Genomic DNA, 17,945 nt, shown 5'->3' with positions numbered 1-17,945 from the left:
TTGCTGAAAATCTTCTAACTAAAATAAAAGTTCCTGTTACTATCGCATCAATGGAAGTGTTGGTTTGGATGTAACGTTGAAATAGCCATTCCCATCTTTTCCAGACTTCCACATTTAAAGCCCTCGAGTCTGATTTCTGCCCCTGAAACAGTTCTTGTCAAGGTCATGTTTGACATTCTTTGCAATGGTGACAGAGGTAAACATTCCCTGGGTTCAAAACCTACTAAGACAGATGGTGGAATGTAAATTCAATACAAATCTGGAATGAAGAGTCTAATTACAAAACTGTTGTGTATTGTTGTAAAAATGGGCGGCACGGTGGCTCAGTGTTTAACCTTGGGCGACTGTGTGGAGTTTGCACATTCTCCATGTGTCTGCGTGGGTTACCTCCAGGTGCTTCGGTTTCCTCCCACAGTCCAAAGATGTGCAGGTTAGGTGAATTAGCCATGGTAAATTGCCCATAATGTTAGGTGCATTAGTCAGAGGGAATTGGGTTTGGTGGGTTACTTTTCGGAGGGTTGGTGTGGACTGGTTGGGCCGAAGGCCCGGTTTCCACACTGTAGAGAATCTGTAAGGAATCTAATCTAATCTTTTTTAAAAAAACTCATCTGGTTTTCTGCTGTCTGAACCTGGTCTGGCCTACATGTGATTCCAAACCCACTGTAAGCTGGTTGAGTCTTCATTGCCCTTATGGTCAATTGTTAAAACTCACCCTTTTTGACCAGGATGTTGCTGGAATGATTTATAGACTGGATAGGCTGGGATGTCTTTTCACTGGAGTGTAGGAGATAGAGGGGCCACCTTATGGAGGTTTATAAAGTCATGAGGGGCAAAGATAAGGTGAATAGCAAATGTCTTTTCTCTAAGGGTAGGGGAGTTCAAAACTAGGGCATATATTTTTAAAGTGAGAGGAAAAAGACTGAAAAAGGACTAGAGGGGCAACTGTTTTTACACAGGGAGGTTTGTGTGTGAAGTGAACTGTTAGAGGAAGTGCTGAATGTTTAAAAGTCATAGAGCCAAAGCGATGAACAGCACAGAAACAGACCCAACTCTCCATGCTGACCAGATATCCCTACCCAATCTAGTTCCACCTGCCAGCACCCAGCTCATATCCCTCCAAACCCTTCCTATTCATGTACCCACCCAGATGGCTTTTAATGGTTGCAATTGTACTATCCTCCACCACTCCCTCTGGCAACTCAACACGTACCACCCTCTGTGAAAACGTTGCCCCTTCGGTCTCCTCTACATATCACCCCCCCACCCCCGCTTAACCCTAAACATATGCCCTATAGTTCTGGACTCCCCCAACCCATGGTGCGATCTGGGTACAACATCTGTTACCCCATTGATTTTCAGGGTTGATTTGGCTGATCTGGCTGGGTAGGTGGTTGTCCCTCTTCTCTCTCAGTTCCATGTGCGTCCCTCCTGAAGCTCAACGCTCTGGCGCAGAGGATGACCCCCCTAGAAGCGAATTGCTCCGCCGGTCTAGGGTATATGATGTAGCTACACTCCCCTGCTTGGCCAAATCTCCATTTGGATAGGTACATGAATAGGAAAGGTTTGAAGGGATATGAGCCAAACACAGGCAGGGGGTCTAGTTTAGTTTGGGAACAGGGTCAGCATGGACTAGTTGGGCCGAAGGGTCTGTTTCCATGCTGTATGATTCTATGACCAAGATAGTGATCTTATGTTTTATGGTGCTCCTTAGGATTGTTTGTTCTATGAAAGGTGATATTGTGTATAGATAGAAATGCTCCAAGCAGGCACCACCCCCTCACCTCAATCCAGAGTCCCAAGTAGTCCTTCCAGCTGAGACAGAGGTTAACCTGCACATTTTCCAACCTAATTTACAATATCAGATGCGCCTGATGTGGTCCTTTTTACATCGGGGAGACAAAACATAAACTGAGGGAAAGTTCACCAACCATCTCAGCCGGGCCGACAGGACCTCCCAGATCCGCCAATTTTAATTCCCTTTCGACATGACCATCCTCGGCCTCCTCTATTGCCATGACAAACCACACCTCAACTTCCGCTTAAGCAGCCTTCAGCCTGGAGGACTCACCATTGAGTTCTCCAATTTCAAATACCGTCCCTCTCCTCCCCTCCCTCCGACCCCCAACCGGATTCGTCTCTCCAATTGGCCAACCACGTCAAACCCTCACCTGTCTACACCAATCCCCACTCCGCCACCCTGCCCCCACAACCCCCTTTATCTGCAGCTCCCCCAACACCCACCCCCAAACCTGAGGAAGAGTTACACCAGAAACGTCGACTTCTCCCCCTCCTGCTGCTGCCTGGCTCGCTGTGTTCTTTCAGCCTCCTGCCTGTCTACTTTGAGTCAGAAGGTGGAATGAAGTCGAGTTCGGTCCGAGTTTTGTTATCGGCAGATTCCGGGGCAGCGTTGTCGGAGACCGAGGTTGCGGGTGAGTACTGGGGCGGTCGCGATGGCCTGGGTACCGACCCGGAACTCACATTGGACTGGAGAGGCCCGGTGCTGGATAGAGTCTCCACGTGGAGAAAGTGAGGACTGCAGATCAGAGCTGAAAATGTGTTGCTGGAAAAGCGCAGCAGGTCGGGCAGCATCCAAGAAGCAGGAGAATCGACGTTTCGGGGATGAGCCCTGAAGAAGCCACATTTTCAGCTCAAGTCTCCACGTGGGCGACACGGCAGTGTGGGCGGGGCCTGGGGTAGAACGCATCGTGGGGGCGGCGCCTGGGAGACGGTGGCAGCGTGGGGGCGGCGCCTGGGAGACGGTGGCAGCGTGGGGGCGGGGCCTGGAGGAGGAGGCGGCAACATGAAGGTGGCTGAAAATGTGTTGCTGGAAAAGCGCAGCAGGTCAGGCAGCATCGAAGGAGCAGGAGAACCAACCCTTTGGGCATGCGCCCTTTTTCAGCAATGAGAAAAGTGTGTCCAGCAGGCTAAGATAAAAGGTAGGGACTTGGGGGAGGGGGGTTGGAAATGCGATAGGTGGAAGGCGGTCAAGGTGAGGGTGATAGGCCGGAGTGGGGGTGGGGGCGGAGAGGTCAGGAAGAAGATTGCAGGTTAGGAAGGCGGTGCTGAGTTCGATGGATTTGACTGAGTCAAGGTGGGTGGACGGGAAATGAGGAAACTGGAGAAATCTGAGTTCATCCCTTGTGGTTGGAGGGTTCCTAGGCGGAAGATGAGGCGCTCTTCCTCAACCGTCATGTTGCTATGGTCTGGCGATGGAGGAGTCCAAGAATCTGCATGTCCTTGGTGGAGTGGGAGGGGGAGTTGAAGTGTTGAGCCACGGGGTGGTTGGTCCGGGTGTCCCAGAGGTGTTCTCTGAAACGCTCCGCAAGTAGGCGGCCTGTCTCCCCAATATAGAGGAGGCCACATTGGGTGCAGCGGATGCAATAAATGATGTGTGTGGAAGTGCAGGTGAATTTGTGGCGGATATGGAAGGATGCCTTGGAGGGAAGTAAGGGGGGAGGTGTGGGCGCAAGTTTTGCATTTCTTGCGGTTGCAGGGGAAGGTGTCGGGAGTGGAGGTTGGGTTGGTGGGGTGTGTGGACCTGACGAGTGAGTCACGGAGGGAGTAGTCTTTTCGGAATGCTGAAAGGGGAGGGAAATATATCCCTGATGGTCTTTGAAGAAGACATGGAGGTGGCACCTGGTATGGAATACAGCGTGGGGGCGGGGCCTGGAGGAGGTGGCGACGGCACCTGGTATGGAATACAGCGTGGTGACGGGGCCTGGAGGAGGAGGCAACATGGAGGTGGCGCCTGGTATGGAATACAGCGTGGGGGTGAGGGTGTATGTGCAGGTTAGGTGCATTGATCAGGGGGTAAATGTTGGGTAATATGTCTAGGTGAGTTACTCTTCCGGACTTGGTGTGGACTTGTTGGGCTGCAGGGCCTGTTTCCATACGGTACTGACTTTATGAGCTTCTTTTCTGCTAATCCTAGGGAAAAGACACCTTATCTATACTCTTACGATTTTCTAAACCTCTACAACGTCATCTCTCAACTTTCTAGGCTCCAGCGGAAAAACGTCCTAGCCTATCCCGCCTCTCCTTATAATTCAAACCCTCCATTCCTGGTAATGTTCTGGTAAAGTAAGGAATAGGGAATTGTATCGAATCATGTAAATGTACTGTCTGAAAAAAATTGGTTGTGTTCTTGCCTGAGATGATGACAATATCTGATATAAGTAATTACAAATCCAATTATTTTGGTCACAAAATTGAACAATCATTGTGTAACAAAAGGATCTTTGCCCTGAGGCATTGGTGCTTCCAAGCTGACCATCAAAAGTTCAGTTTGTCCCTGCATTCTTTCCTGGTCGTGTTTTTGTGCATTTTGAAAATATTCCCAATCCTCTGAGTAGAGGAGTTGGACAGTTATGTTGTGGATGTATAGGACATTGGTTAGGCCACTTTTGGAATATTGTGTGCAATTCTGGTCTCCCTCCTATCGGAAGGATGTTGTGAAACCTGAAAGGGTTCAGAAAATATTTACAAGAATGTTGCCAGGGTTTGAGCTGAATAGGCTGGGGTTGTTTACCCAAGGGTAAGGTTTACCCAAGGGAGGCTGAGGCGTGACCTTATACACATTTATAAAATCATGAGGGGCATAGATAGGGTATGATAGATGACAAGGTAGGGAATTGGGGGAGTCCAGAATTAGAGGATAATAGGGTTAGAGTGAGGAGGGGGGAGATTTAAAGGGGACCCATCGTGCAACTTTTTCATGCAGAAGGTGGTGCATGCAAGGAATGAGCTGCCAGAGGAAGTGGTGGAGGCTGGTATGATTACAACATTTTAAAAGGCATCTGGATGGTTATATGAATAGGACGGGTTTCGAGGGATATGAGTCAAGTGCTATCAAATGGGACTAGATTAATTTAGGATATCTGGTCAGCATGGACGAGTTGGACCAAAGGACCTATTTCTGTGCTGTATATCTCTATGACTCTGGCTTGCCACTAATATTTACTACGTCTGTATGTTCAGTTTTTCTCTGGTGTTGGTGCCAATGCCTTGATGTCTCATTTCTTCCTCACCACCTCCCCGGACATTAACCATTTTGTGTCTGGTTATTTCTCCAGAAGCTGTAGGTTCATCCTGAATTGACACTTTTTTGCTTCCCAAATCAGACCTGCTCACTCTCAGCAGTATCCCAACATCGTGAAAGATAATAACTTTCAGGTGGAGGTATCCAAAACTCAAGAAAAAAAGAGAGAGAGAGAGAGATGGTGCTTTCAATTTTGTGGAAAAAGAAAAGAATGTTCTGCAGAGAGTAGAGTTGCTTGTTCTGAATTTCTACCCTGGACTGATAGTGATGATTTTTGTAATTTTTTTTAAGAGTATTTGAAGATCTGAAGACAGAAGTTTCAAAATCAACAGTTCGGGCTTATGCCCGAAACATCAACTCTACTGCTCCTCGGATGCTGCCTGACCTGCTGTGCTTTTTCAGCATCGCACTTTTCAACTCTGACTCTTCAGCATTTGCAGTCCTCACTTTCATGTCAATGACTGACAGTCACTCAATTCATCAGGACTGCAACAATTTTCGACTATGATTCTGTGAGAAGGAACCAAGCTTTTTCGTTCCTGTTTCAATACGTTTTCAGCATCAGTGGGACTAGATGAGAGACCCTATTATTGCATCGCTCTGAGTGTGGAGCCTGAAAAAGTTATACGGCCTTGGAAGAGGAATTCACGCCGAGGAAGAGCTGTACGTGCTTTTGTGTGCGGATGAAGCTTCGGTCATGGAGAAACCCAAGGAATCCCGCCCTGTGGAGAAACGGTGCAAGTGTGACAACTGTGGGAAAGGCTTCCATTTCCCGTCTGACCTAGACACTCATCGGCGCAGTCACACCGGGGAGAGGCCGTTCTCCTGTCATGAGTGTGGAAAAGGCTTTAGCAATTCCTCCCACCTGCTGAGGCACCGGCAGGTCCACACAGGGGAGAGACCCTACAGCTGCCCCGACTGTGGGAAGACCTTTAGCAGTTCCTCCCACCTGCAAAGGCACCAGCTGGTCCACACAGCTGATAAGCCATTCACTTGCCCTGAGTGCAGGAAGGCCTTCAGCTATTCTTCTGCCCTCCTGACCCACCACCGGGTCCACACGGGGGAGAAACCCTTCAGCTGCCCTGAATGCGGGAAGACATTCAGCAATTCCTCCAACCAGCTGAGGCACCTGCGGGTCCACACGGGGGAGAAACCCTTCAGCTGCCCTGAATGCGGGAAGACATTCAGCAATTCCTCCGCCCGGCTGAGGCACCACCGGGTCCACACAGGGGAGAGGCCCTTCAGCTGCCCCGAGTGCGGGAAGGGCTTCAGCAATTCCTCTGCCCGGCTGATGCACCAGCGGATCCACACCGGGGAGAGGCCTTTCAGCTGCCCCGAGTGCGGGAATACCTTCAGTAATAGCTCCCACCTGCAGAGGCACCAGCGAGTCCACACTGGAGATAAGCCGTTTACCTGCCCAGAGTGCGGGAAGACTTTCAGCAGTTCCTCCCACCTGAAGAGGCACCAGGCGGTCCACACAGGGGAGAAGCCCTTCACTTGCCCCAAGTGCAGGAAGGCCTTCAAGGATACCTCTGCCTGGCTGAGGCACCAGCAGGTCCACACCGGGGAGAGGGCATTTTCCTGCGCAGAGTGTGGGAAGGGCTTTACCCAGACATCCCACCTACTGGCCCATCAACGGGTCCACACGGGGGAGAGGCCCTTCCCCTGCCCCAAGTGCGGGAAAGCCTTCAGCAATTCCTCCAACCTGCTGAGGCACCAGCGGATCCACACTGGGGACAGGCTGTTGTCCTGTCCCTAGTGTGGGCAGAGGTTCTCATCATCCTGCAACTTGCGGAAGCACCAGTGCTCTCAACAATCTGATTCTGCCGGTGACACTGCTGTGGGTCACTCCCAGGACTGAACCCTTCCCATTCTGACAGTGAGTGCAGTGGGAGAGTCAGCATGCCCCCCCCCCCACCCCCAACTTTGCTTCCAGTGGGCATTGCTGCTCATTGTGCCCGGGAGTGTTCTTTCTAGTTTTTTCTGCCCACATAAAGATTTGTTGGCTCTTTCTGGGAACGAGTCTACAATAAATAGCTAAATACTTTGGGGTGTCCATTCGTATTCAGCAGTGACTTTGAATTTAGATTTACAGTTACGTGCCTGTGAACAATCCATTGTCTAAGGATTGCACAAATGCTTGGCAATCCATTTTTGAATTGGTAATTTTAAAATTTTCTTTCTTCAGTCTCTGTTTCTGAGATGGTGGGGAAATGATCATTGCTATTAATTAGATTATCGTGTTTAACTTTGCCCTAGCAAAGTTTCAGTATTTATAATTGTTGGTTTGTGTTTAAATTATAATTTTGGTGTGCAAGATCTGTTCATCAAGTCTGGTTAGGAACAGTTGAGAAATTTTGAGGGACTTTGCATGTCTTAATTTCATTGTGTTGTGAATCTGGTGACAGTGACACTCATTTGTATTGGCTGGCTTACCCTTGGTTGTAATGCTTTTCATGCCAACCTGTTGTGATGGTAGTGAGTTCCACAGTCTCACCACATTCTGAGGTTTCTCATGAAATCCTCAGTATAGACCTGGAAAGGGAAAACGTTGACCAGAGCAGAAGATCGGGTGCTAACTGCAAAAAGCCAGGAACACATTCGACTAAAGTAAAACCTTGACAATGTATGGACAAATGAGGAACTTTGAGAGCAATAAGGAGGTCACAAGTCAGTATTCAAGGTAACGGTCACGACAAAAAGAAAAATACTGTGCGAACATTGGATTTTGTAATTCGGCAAGTGCCAAGATGCTGTAGTTGGTTGAATACAATAAGGTAAGGCAGATGAAATAACCAGAACCACTAATTGTAACTGGATAACGATAACCATAAAACAACTGTATACTATTGATTTGGTATATGTAAACTGCTCTTAAAATAACAACAGTATATAAAATGGATGTATTTTAGTATTTGGGGAGTTTGTTGCCATCTTGTGGAAATGGCTCTTCAGGCTTGAATAAAAGCAGTGTAAGAAAAGTGTCCACGTGTCATCTGGTCAGTTACAGGCTCCAGGCGGTTCTAGAATCCTTAGTGTGCAAGCAGGCCATTCATCCCATCGAATCAGCACTAACTATCGCACCCAGACCCACTCTGCTATCCTATCCCCGGAACTGTGCATTTCCCATGGCCAATCCACCCTCACTTTCACATCTTGTGGGAGGAGGCCAGAGCACCAGAGGAAACCCAGGCAGACACAGGGGCAGAATGTGCAAACTCCACGCAGACAGTTGGTCCGAGGGTAGAACCACACTAGGGTCACTGATGCCGTGAGGCAGCAGTGCTAACCACTGTACCACCACTCCATGTTTCCCTAAAAAAGTGAATTTCAAAGATTCGGGAATCTTTGAGAGAAAAACAAAACTCTCTTATCTTAAATGAGAGGCTAGTGTCTGGCTAGAAATGAGTGGACATAACAATGTGAATGTAAAGTCCTCTTCAGATGTCATACACCTCCATCAGATCATCTGGTTCTTCTAAGCTTGAACTGATACAAGCCCAGTCTGACATCCCCTTGTCCCTGATTATTATAAGTTGAGTAAATCAGCAACACCCGACCTCACTAGCATGACACAAGATCCCCTCTATCCAAGTTGACCTTTACCCTCTAACCTCTTGACCCCAGGCCACCATGTGGTCAGCCACAACTCACTCTGAATAAGAACAGATGAACTGACCAGACAGCAGTGAGGTGGACTCTGTATCCCCAGAGAAACTGATGAGAGTGAGAAAATTGTCCAGCTCACATTTGGATTGTTGCAAGGACCGTGTCTCCTCTCATTTCAAAGTCTTTGATCCCAATAAAATTCTGGTTCTGTTGTGCATTGTGTGTGCTGTATCTATGTTTCACTAGGTGATTTTCTGGACCTGGTCATTTCCCATTAGGCAGTGTGAATTCAGTGCCAGATAATAGTCTCACTTCTGAATTATCCTTGAGGATTGGTGTAGAACATACCAAGTGTCAGTCAGAATGGAAGACGTTCTACTGTTTATTTAATCCTCTGCTGTCATTGTCCTGGGAGTGTTTAAATAGGAAAGCGTAGAGGGAGTTTTACTCTGTATCCAAGCCAATGCTGTGCCTGTCATGGCAGTATTTGTTTGGGACAGTGTCGCGGTAGCTTCACTTTCAATTTAAGAGTAGAGGAAGCTTTATTCCGATTGTAATCCCATGCTGTTCTCCCTCCTGGAAGAAGGAAGCTGAAGCACCCAGAGGAGATCCAAACAGACACCGGGGGAGAATGTGCAAACTCAGCCCAGACAGTCGTCCAAGGGTGGAATCAAACTCAGGTCCCTGATGCTGTGAGGTAGCGGTGCTAACCTCTCTTCTATCTCATTCTGCTCTCTAAAGAAGTGAATTTTAAAGACTCAGGAAGCCTTCAGAGAAAAACATAACTCTCCTCTCTTAAATGAGTGGCCACCTATTTGTTAACTAGGTCCACTCATTTCTAGTCTCTGGCACAATGGCATTCATCCATTCACATTGTTAAGTCCTCACAGGATGTTATACATCTCCATCAGATCATCTGATTTTTATAAGCTCTAACTGATAACATTGCAACCCGACAACCCCTTGACTCTGATTATAAGTTGAGTAAATTCAGTTATGAACTGCTTTGAATGTATTTACTAAGTAAAGAAACCAAATATGGTGGTCTTCCCAATACCCACCGACAAATGGAGCAAAACACCCTGACTTTATATTCTACCCCCTTACCAGAAATGAGAACATTTCATTTAAGTTGGACAGGTTTTCCTGCATTAAACTCCAATCTTGCCTGGTCCCAACCTGTCAACCACACTTTACAGTTGTCTTATTCCCTGTTTGTACATGAGTTTGCTACCTAGGTTTGGTCCATCACCAAACTGAACACCTTTGCAGATACTTCCATCATCAAAGCTGTGAAAAGACATTGTGAAAAAAATGGAAGCCCTTGCACTGTGTTCCATTCATCACCCCTTGACAACCCGAAACATTTTGATGACTGTTGCCTGTTCACTCACCAATGCTCTATCCACGCTGTTAAATGACCTGGACAAGATGAGCTCTTATTTTGAATAATGACTTTCGATGTGGCATCATACCAAAAGACTTCTGGAATATCAGTACATCCATGGGTTCCTCTACTTCATAAGAACTAGGAGCAGGAGTCGGCCAACTGGCCCTTCGAGTCCACTTCAACATTCAGTAACATCATGGCTGATCTTTTCGTGGCCTCAGCTCCAAGTACCCACCCTCTCACCGTATCCCTTAATTCCTTCACTGCTCAAAACATTATTTATCTTAGCTTTAAAAACATTTACTGAAGTAGCCTCAACTACTTCACTGGGCAGGGAATTCCACAAGTTCACAGCCACTTCTGTGTGAAGAAAGTGCTGCTCAACTCAGTCCTAAATCGGCTCCCCCCTAATTCTGCGGCTCTGCCTTCTTATCCTGGTTTCACCTGCCAGTGGAAACATCCTCTCTAAGTCTGTCTTATCTATTCCTTTCATAATTTTACGTGTTTCTATAAAATTCCACCTTATTTGTCTAAATTCCAATAACATAATCCCAGCTTACTCAGTTTTTCCTCATAAGCCAATATCCTTACTTCTGGAATTAACCTAGTGAACCTCCTGTGCACACACTCCAGTGCCAGTACATCCTTTCTTAAATGAGGAGCATATTACTGCACACAGTACTCCAGGTGTAGCCTCACCAGCACCCGAAACAGCTGCAACATAACCTTCCTGCTTTTAAACTCGATCCCTTTAGTGATGAAAGACAAAATTCCATTTGCCTTCTTAAATACCTACTGTACCTGCAGACCAGCCTTCTGTAATTCATGCACAAGGACGCCCAGGTCCCTCTGCGCAGCAGCATATTGCAATTATTTTAAGCATTCAAGTAATAATCCTTTTTACTGTTATGCCAACCAAAATGGATGACTTCACATTTATTAACATTTTACTCCAATTGCCAAACTTTTCTGCACTCACTTAACATATATCAGTACATCCATGGGTTCCTCTACTTCATAAGAACTAGGAGGGCATTGGATAGGTATATGGAGGATAGTGGGTTAGTATAGGTTAGGTGGGCTTGGATCGGCGCAACATCGAGGGCCAAAGGGCTTGTACTGCGCTGTATTCTTCTATATCAGGAAGCTAAGGCAATTCAGCATATCTGTAAAGACTCTTAGCGATGTTTATGGCTGCACCATTGAAAGCATTCTTTCTGGATGCATTGCGGCTTGGTACGGCAACTGCTGTGCCTACGACCGAAAGAAACTACATACAGTTGCAAACATAGCCCAGTCCATCACACAAGACAACCTTCCAACCATTGACTCCATGTGTACTTCCTGCTGCTTCAGGAACTCAGCCAACATCAAAGACCCCTCCGACCCTGGATTAGACCGTTGACTGGACACTTCAAATTTCAAATTTAATGTTGATGTCACTCTTTGTGCACCTTCTCTGCAGCCGTTGCATTGCATTCCTTGCTTTGTTCTATTACTCTGATGCACCTTGTGTAGTATATCTGCACACAAAACAAAACCTTTCACTGTACTTAGGTACATGCGACAATAATAAAGCAAAGCAAATCAAATTGAATGATCCACATTGCTTGTTACTTTCTTAAAATAGATTTCCCAATGAGTGAGTCCCTTTCACAATCCTTTGTTAACTCTGCCTGATTGCAACAAGATTATAAATGTCACAATTTATTTTCCTTATTAACTGATTGCAGCATTTCTCCCTGTGACTAATGTTAAACCAAGCAGCCTCTACATTCATAGAGTCACAGAGATGTACAGCATGGAAACAGACCCTTAGGTCCAACATGTCCATGCCGACCAGATACCCCAACCCAATCTAGTCCCACCTGCCAACACTCGGCCCATATCCCTCCAAACTCTACCTATTCATATACCCATCCAAATGCCTCTTAAATATTGCAATTGTACCAGCCTCCACCACTTCCTCTGGCAACTCATTCCATACCCGTACCACCCTCTGTGTGAAAAAGTTGCCCGTTCGGTCTCTTTTATATCTTTCTCCTCTCACTCTAAACCTATGCCCTCTAGTTCTGGACTCCCAACCCCAGGGAAAAGACTTTGCCTATTTACCCTAACCATGCCCCTCATAATTTTGTAAACCTCTATAAGGTCACCTCTCAGCCTCCAACATTCCAGGGAAAACAGTCCCAGCCTGTTCAGCCTTACCCTATATCTCAAATCCTCCAACCCTTACAACATCCTTGTAAATCTTTTCTGAACCCTTTCAAGTTTCACAACATCATTCCGATAGGAAGGAGACCAGAATTGCACGCAATATTCCAACAGTGGTCTAACCAATGTCCTGTACAGTCGCAATAAAGGAAAGCATACCAAACGCCTTTTTCACTATCCTATCTACCTGCGATTCAACTTTCAAGGAGCTATGAACCTGCACTCCAAGGTCTCTTTGTTCAGCAGCACTCTCTAGGACCTTACCATTAAGTGTATAAGTCCTGCTAAGATTTGTTTTCCCAAAATGCAGCACCTCACATTTATCTAAATTAAACTCCATCTGCCACTTCTCAGCCCATTGGCCCATCTAGTCAAGATCCTATTGTTTAGGTCCCTAGTAGTTTTCTGACTCTGCTAAAATCAAACCCTCTTTGCTGTCCACTACACCTCCAATTTTGGTGTCATCTGCAAACTTACTAACTGTACCTCTTATGTTCACATCCAAATCATTTATGTAAAAGACAAAAAGTAGAGGACCCAGCACCAATCCTTGTGGCACTCCACTGGTCATAGGCCTCCAGTCTGAAAAACAACCCTCCACCACCACCCTCTGTCTTCTACCTTTGAGCCAGTTCTATATCCAAATGGCTAGTTCTCGCTGTATTCCTTGAGACCTAACCTTGCTAATCAGTCTCCCATGGGGAACCTTGTCGAATACCTTACTGAAGTCCATATAGATCACATCTACCGCTCCGCCCTCATCAATCCTTTGTTACTTCTGTAAAAAACTCAAGTTTGTGAGACATGATTTCCCAAGCACAAAGCCACGTTGACTATTCCTAATCAGTCCTTATCTTTCCAAATACACATCTATCCTGTCTTTCAGGATTCCCTCCGACAACTTACCCACCACCGAGGTCAGGCTCACTGGTCTATGGCTCCCTGGCTTGTCCTTGCCACCCTTCCTAAACAGTGGCACCACGTTTGCCAACCTCCAGTATCCAGCACCTCACCTGTGACTCTCAATGATACAAATATCACAGCAAGAGACCCAGCAATCACTTCTTTAGCTTCCCACAGAGTTCTCGGGTACACCTGATTAGGTCCTGGGGATTTTTTATCCCTGCTTCCACGAAGAGAGAAATATCCTGCAGTCTGCAGTGGCCATTTTAGAACCTAGGATTAAAACTGAAGTTCCGGCATCTTCCTTTTTGAAGATGAGAGGATGACGTCTTGTGTAGCTTTGCATGGATTGCAGAAAGACCATGTACATTACACGCAGTTAGATCACCTCACAAGGTGGCATTCCACAACAAAGTCTGTTCCCTCACCTCAGTAGTCACAATGCAATATGTGGTCACTCAGTCAGCCACAAGTCGTGTTCTAGTCATGTGGTGCATCAATGAGCCCAGGACCCAGTCTGTGTCTCAGCTTGAGATCTTGTAATGGTGCAAATAATGAGTGTTTTTAATAAACTTCAAGACATCTGCCTCCACAAGAACCCATATTACATGGTGATGGGACGATTCTGCCCCTTAAACAAGGTTATACTGTCCTTGGTTTTGTTCAAGAAGGGTTGTAAAAGCAGTGGTGTGGAAAAGGCTAACAGACACTGCCTGAATCAACAACCAGAGGAAGCCTTTAGAGATTTTTTAAACACAGTTGCACAATGAAAGGGGAGTGGCCAGTTCTCCCAGCTCAGTTTTTTTTCCCAGTTTGGTTTGGTTTTAGCAGAGTCAGAAAATTACTGGGGACCTAGACAAGCAGCTACAATGAAACTTGCTTTAATAGACATTATTTTGCCTGACTCCACTCTCTGAAATCTCTCCTACCTGTAAGAACCTGTGTTCAAATTTACCTTTTGCCAAGAGGTGTGTTCACAGGATGTTGCGAAATTGGAACAGCTTTGTTAAGTTGCAATAGTCAGTTGAGTTTTCATATAAGTTATTCTCAATTCTATTTTCTTTTGTTTGTGTTTCATCTGTAGTGTGCAAATAAATTGTTTTGTCTGAAACTGAGAGGTTTGACCAGCTGCATCAGTCCTGGAATATCCACTTCACTAAATAAATTTTGTGAAATTGCCTAAAAAAATAAATTAACAAGTTAGGGTGTGGCCTACATTCTTCACATTTTTTGAGGGGTTCTTGTCTGATCCGTAAAGGTCTGTGTTGCAGGGAAGTATTCAGACCATATCCTACTCTGTGGTGTTTGAGCCAAGAAACCACATCAATGTGGCCATAATTGGCAGCTATTGGGTACTATAAGCTGATGGCAATGCTGGTGGGTAACAAGTTAGTGACAGCTGTTATGGACCAGACCAGACCCATGCCCAGCCCCTTCTAAAGATTTTGAGAAAGGACCCTAAACCCTCTCTTTCTTAATTTAATAGCAGATTTGAAATGTCATCTTCCAGAAGTGATGTGTTGTGAAGTTGGATAGAGTACAGAGGAAACTTAATTATCTGAATATTGGATTATCCGAAGAAGATCTCAAGGTCCCGATAGAAACATTACATCAAAGAGGTGTTTCAACATTGATTGCGCCTTTTGTTTATAATGATTAAAAATGCACTCAGCTTACTGAAATGCTGTCAACAATCCTGGATATCTATGGGAGCCCAGGCACCATCTCCCAATGACTGACTGCTTGGCTTCTCTCTCTCCCACACTTCCCCTGAAGTTCTATACAGGCGAGTACCCTCAACTTCCCTTTCCCAGATAATCTCTCCAATATTATTGTTAGCGCGAATGAAATGATATTAGTCCGAGCCCAGAGTGCAGTTCAACAATCGGTAACGTTTATTGCTACAGTAACGCCGGCGGAGACCAACCGAGGTCCGAATCTCAGCCGCTCTCCTGTTCCTGCACGCTGCTACATATTATATACTTTTAGTTGTCAGGATGTGTGGAATTTGAGGATGAATGGGATGATAGTTCCCCATCATCACTGGAGTAGGTGTAAATAGAATGTTTCCTGCCATCCCAGGAGAGTTGCAGGGCACGCACAATATGGTGCTAATTGATTTATGTAAAACGGGTCTGGGTATTATCTGCTTGTCTCTCTCTGTGAGGGCAGGGGCTAGCAGCCCCCTTTGTTCCCTTGGGGTGTTGGTGTGTATTGGTCTGTCCGTTCCTGTGTGGTGGATGCCTGTCCTTTGTGTCAGGGTGGGTCCGTATCAATGGGTATGGGTGTGTTTCAGTCAGTCTCTTGATGTGATTAGGAGATGGGTTTCCATATTAATTAATTCCGGAGTTTTGGTCTATGAGTCATGGGTAGTGTTGGTATAGTGTGGATTTTATCTGTCATCTGTCTCCCAACTCCCGGTCACGTGGGTGGACCGGCAGCTGCTGAGTTCTGTGGGTTTAAAGCTGCGACTGCTGTTTAAAACACAAAATGAATTCTTATAGTTTCCTGATGTAGGCATAGTCCCGTGGCAAAAGCAGGGCGGCTCTGATGCCCGCTTGCATTATCCTGTACAGGGCAAAGGTGGAACCTGTTGCGAATAAAAGTAGTGTGTGCACTATTTGAGACTTATTTGAGCGAGGAAGAAGGAAACTTCAGAAAACTGAGCCCCACAGGACAGGCATTGAATCAATTAACTAAACAATCAGTTATCTGAATGAAATAGTGCCCGCCCATCTCGTTTGGATAATCGCGGTTCCTCTGTAATTGTAGGTTGGGTGGCAAGAATTTCGAATTTGGTGGTATGTGTAAAATTGCAAAATGGGGAAAGCATTGCGTGATCCCTTTAAAAGACCATGTGTTTTTTTCTGCAGATGTAGTTTACTTAAGTGTTGCATTTTGGGAAAGCCAAATCAGGGCAGGACTTATACACTTAATGGTAAGATCCTGGGGAGTATTGCTGAACAAAGATCTTGGGGCGCAGGTTCATAGTTCTTTGAAAATGGAGTTGTAGGTAGAATAGTGAAGAAGGTGTTTGGCACGCTCTCCTTTATTGGTCAGAGCATCGAGTATTGGACTTAGGAGGTCATGTTGCAACTGTACAGGACATTATACACACAGTATTCCAAAAGTGGTCTAACCAATCTCCTTGCTCTAGAAGGGATGTTGTAGATCTTTTCTGAACTGTTTCAAGATTCACAAGGAGGTTGCCAGGGTTTGAGCTACAGGGAGGGTCTGAATAGGCTGGGGCTGTTTTTCCTGGAACATTGGAGACTGAGGGGTGACCTTATAGAGGTTTATCAAATCATGTGGGACGTTGAAAGGATAAAGAGACAAGGTCTTTTCCCTGGGTTGGGAGAGTCCAGAACTAGAGGGCAAAGGCTTAGGGGGAGGTGGGGGAGGAAGCAGTTAGACTCCTAATTGCTTTTGGAAATAAAGGATTAAGAGGAGTGAATTCCTTTGGTATTTGTAATGATTTGGATAAGTACATGAATAAAAAAGGCTTAGAGGGATATGGGCTGGGAGCAGGCAGGTGGGACGAGTTCAGTTTGGGTTATGTTCAGCATAGGGGAAAGTGAGGTCTGCAGATGCTGGAGATCAGAGCTGAAAATGTGTTGCTAGAAAAGCGCAGCAGGTCAGGCAGCATCCAGGGAACAGGAGAATCGACGTTTCGAACATAAGCCCTTCTTCAGGAATCCTTCTTCCAGCAACATATCTTCAGCTTATGTTCAGCATAGACTGGTTGGACCGAAAGGTCTGTTTCCTTGCTGTTGGACTCAATGACTCTACAACTGCAAAGGTCCTAGAAATTTATTTCCAGCTTTTTAGGAGACCACTGTAAAGTTGACTCAATCTCAGGACTGAATTCACATCATACCAATAACAGCTGAGTGAACCAATTGACCAATTTGAAGGCAGATCATAATGCCGAGGAATCAAGACTGGTGGTGAGCCACAGCAGCATCGCTGGCAGAATCCGACTGTTGGGAGAATTGGTGCCCCTGCAAGTTGCAGGACAACGTGAACCTCTGCCTGCACTCAGGGCAGGGGAACGGCCTCTCTCTGGTGTGGACACATTGGTGCCTCCTCAGGTCTGACGAGTCACCGATGGCCTTCCCGCACTCAGAGCGGGTAAACAGCCATTCACCCATGTGAACCCGCTGGTGGGTCAGCAGGTGGGAAGCCTGGGTAAAGCACTTCCCGCACTCAGGGCAGCTGAAGGGCCTCTCGCCCGTGTGGATCCGCTGGTGCCTCAGTAGGACAGAGGAATTGCTGAAGGCCTTCCCTCACTTTGGGCAGCTGAAGGACCTCTCCCCAGAGTGGAGCCCCCGGTGGGCCAGCAGAGTAGAAGAATCACTGAATGGTACGTCTAACATACGATGAATGGCTGAGGATCCTGGGATTGTATTCATTAGAGTTTAGAAGGTTGAGGGGAGATCTAATAGAAACTTATAAGATAATGCATGGCTTAGAAAGGGTGGATGCTGGGAAGGTGTTTCCATTCGGCAGGGAGACTAGGACCCATGGGCACAACCTGAGCATTAGAGGGGGTCAACTTAGAACAAAAATGAGGAGACATTTCTTCAGCCATAGAGTGTGGGCCTGTGGAATTCATTGCCACAGAGGACAGTGAAGGCCAGCATGTTAAATGTCTTCAAGGCAGAGATTGATAAATTCTTGATCTCGCAAGGACTTTCACATATTGTAATTGTACCAGCCTCCACCATTCCCTCTGGCAGCTCATTCTTTACATTCACTACACTGTGAATTAAAAAGTTGCCCTTAGGTTTC

The 17,945-nt window shown here is 46.3% G+C and overlaps 1 protein-coding gene across 1 annotated transcript in view; it reads left to right on the top strand.

The window, feature by feature from the left end:
- LOC148144728 (uncharacterized) overlaps nucleotides 1-7,255 on the top strand; it is a 159,255-nt gene extending 152,000 nt beyond the window's left edge. The window contains exons 4-5 of the mRNA XM_087975436.1: nucleotides 5,844-6,630; nucleotides 7,227-7,255. Of these exons, the coding sequence (XP_087831562.1) occupies nucleotides 5,844-6,630; nucleotides 7,227-7,255 (816 nt within the window). The remainder of the gene's footprint in view (nucleotides 1-5,843; nucleotides 6,631-7,226) is intronic.
- The last annotated feature ends 10,690 nt before the right edge of the window (nucleotides 7,256-17,945 follow it).

Source organism: Chiloscyllium plagiosum, unplaced genomic scaffold (genome assembly GCF_037043375.1).
Source record: "Chiloscyllium plagiosum isolate Xiang-an unplaced genomic scaffold, Cpla_swu_hap1 HiC_scaffold_27, whole genome shotgun sequence".
NCBI lineage: Eukaryota > Metazoa > Chordata > Chondrichthyes > Orectolobiformes > Hemiscylliidae > Chiloscyllium > Chiloscyllium plagiosum.
This window is presented reverse-complemented; position numbering and strand designations above follow the sequence as displayed.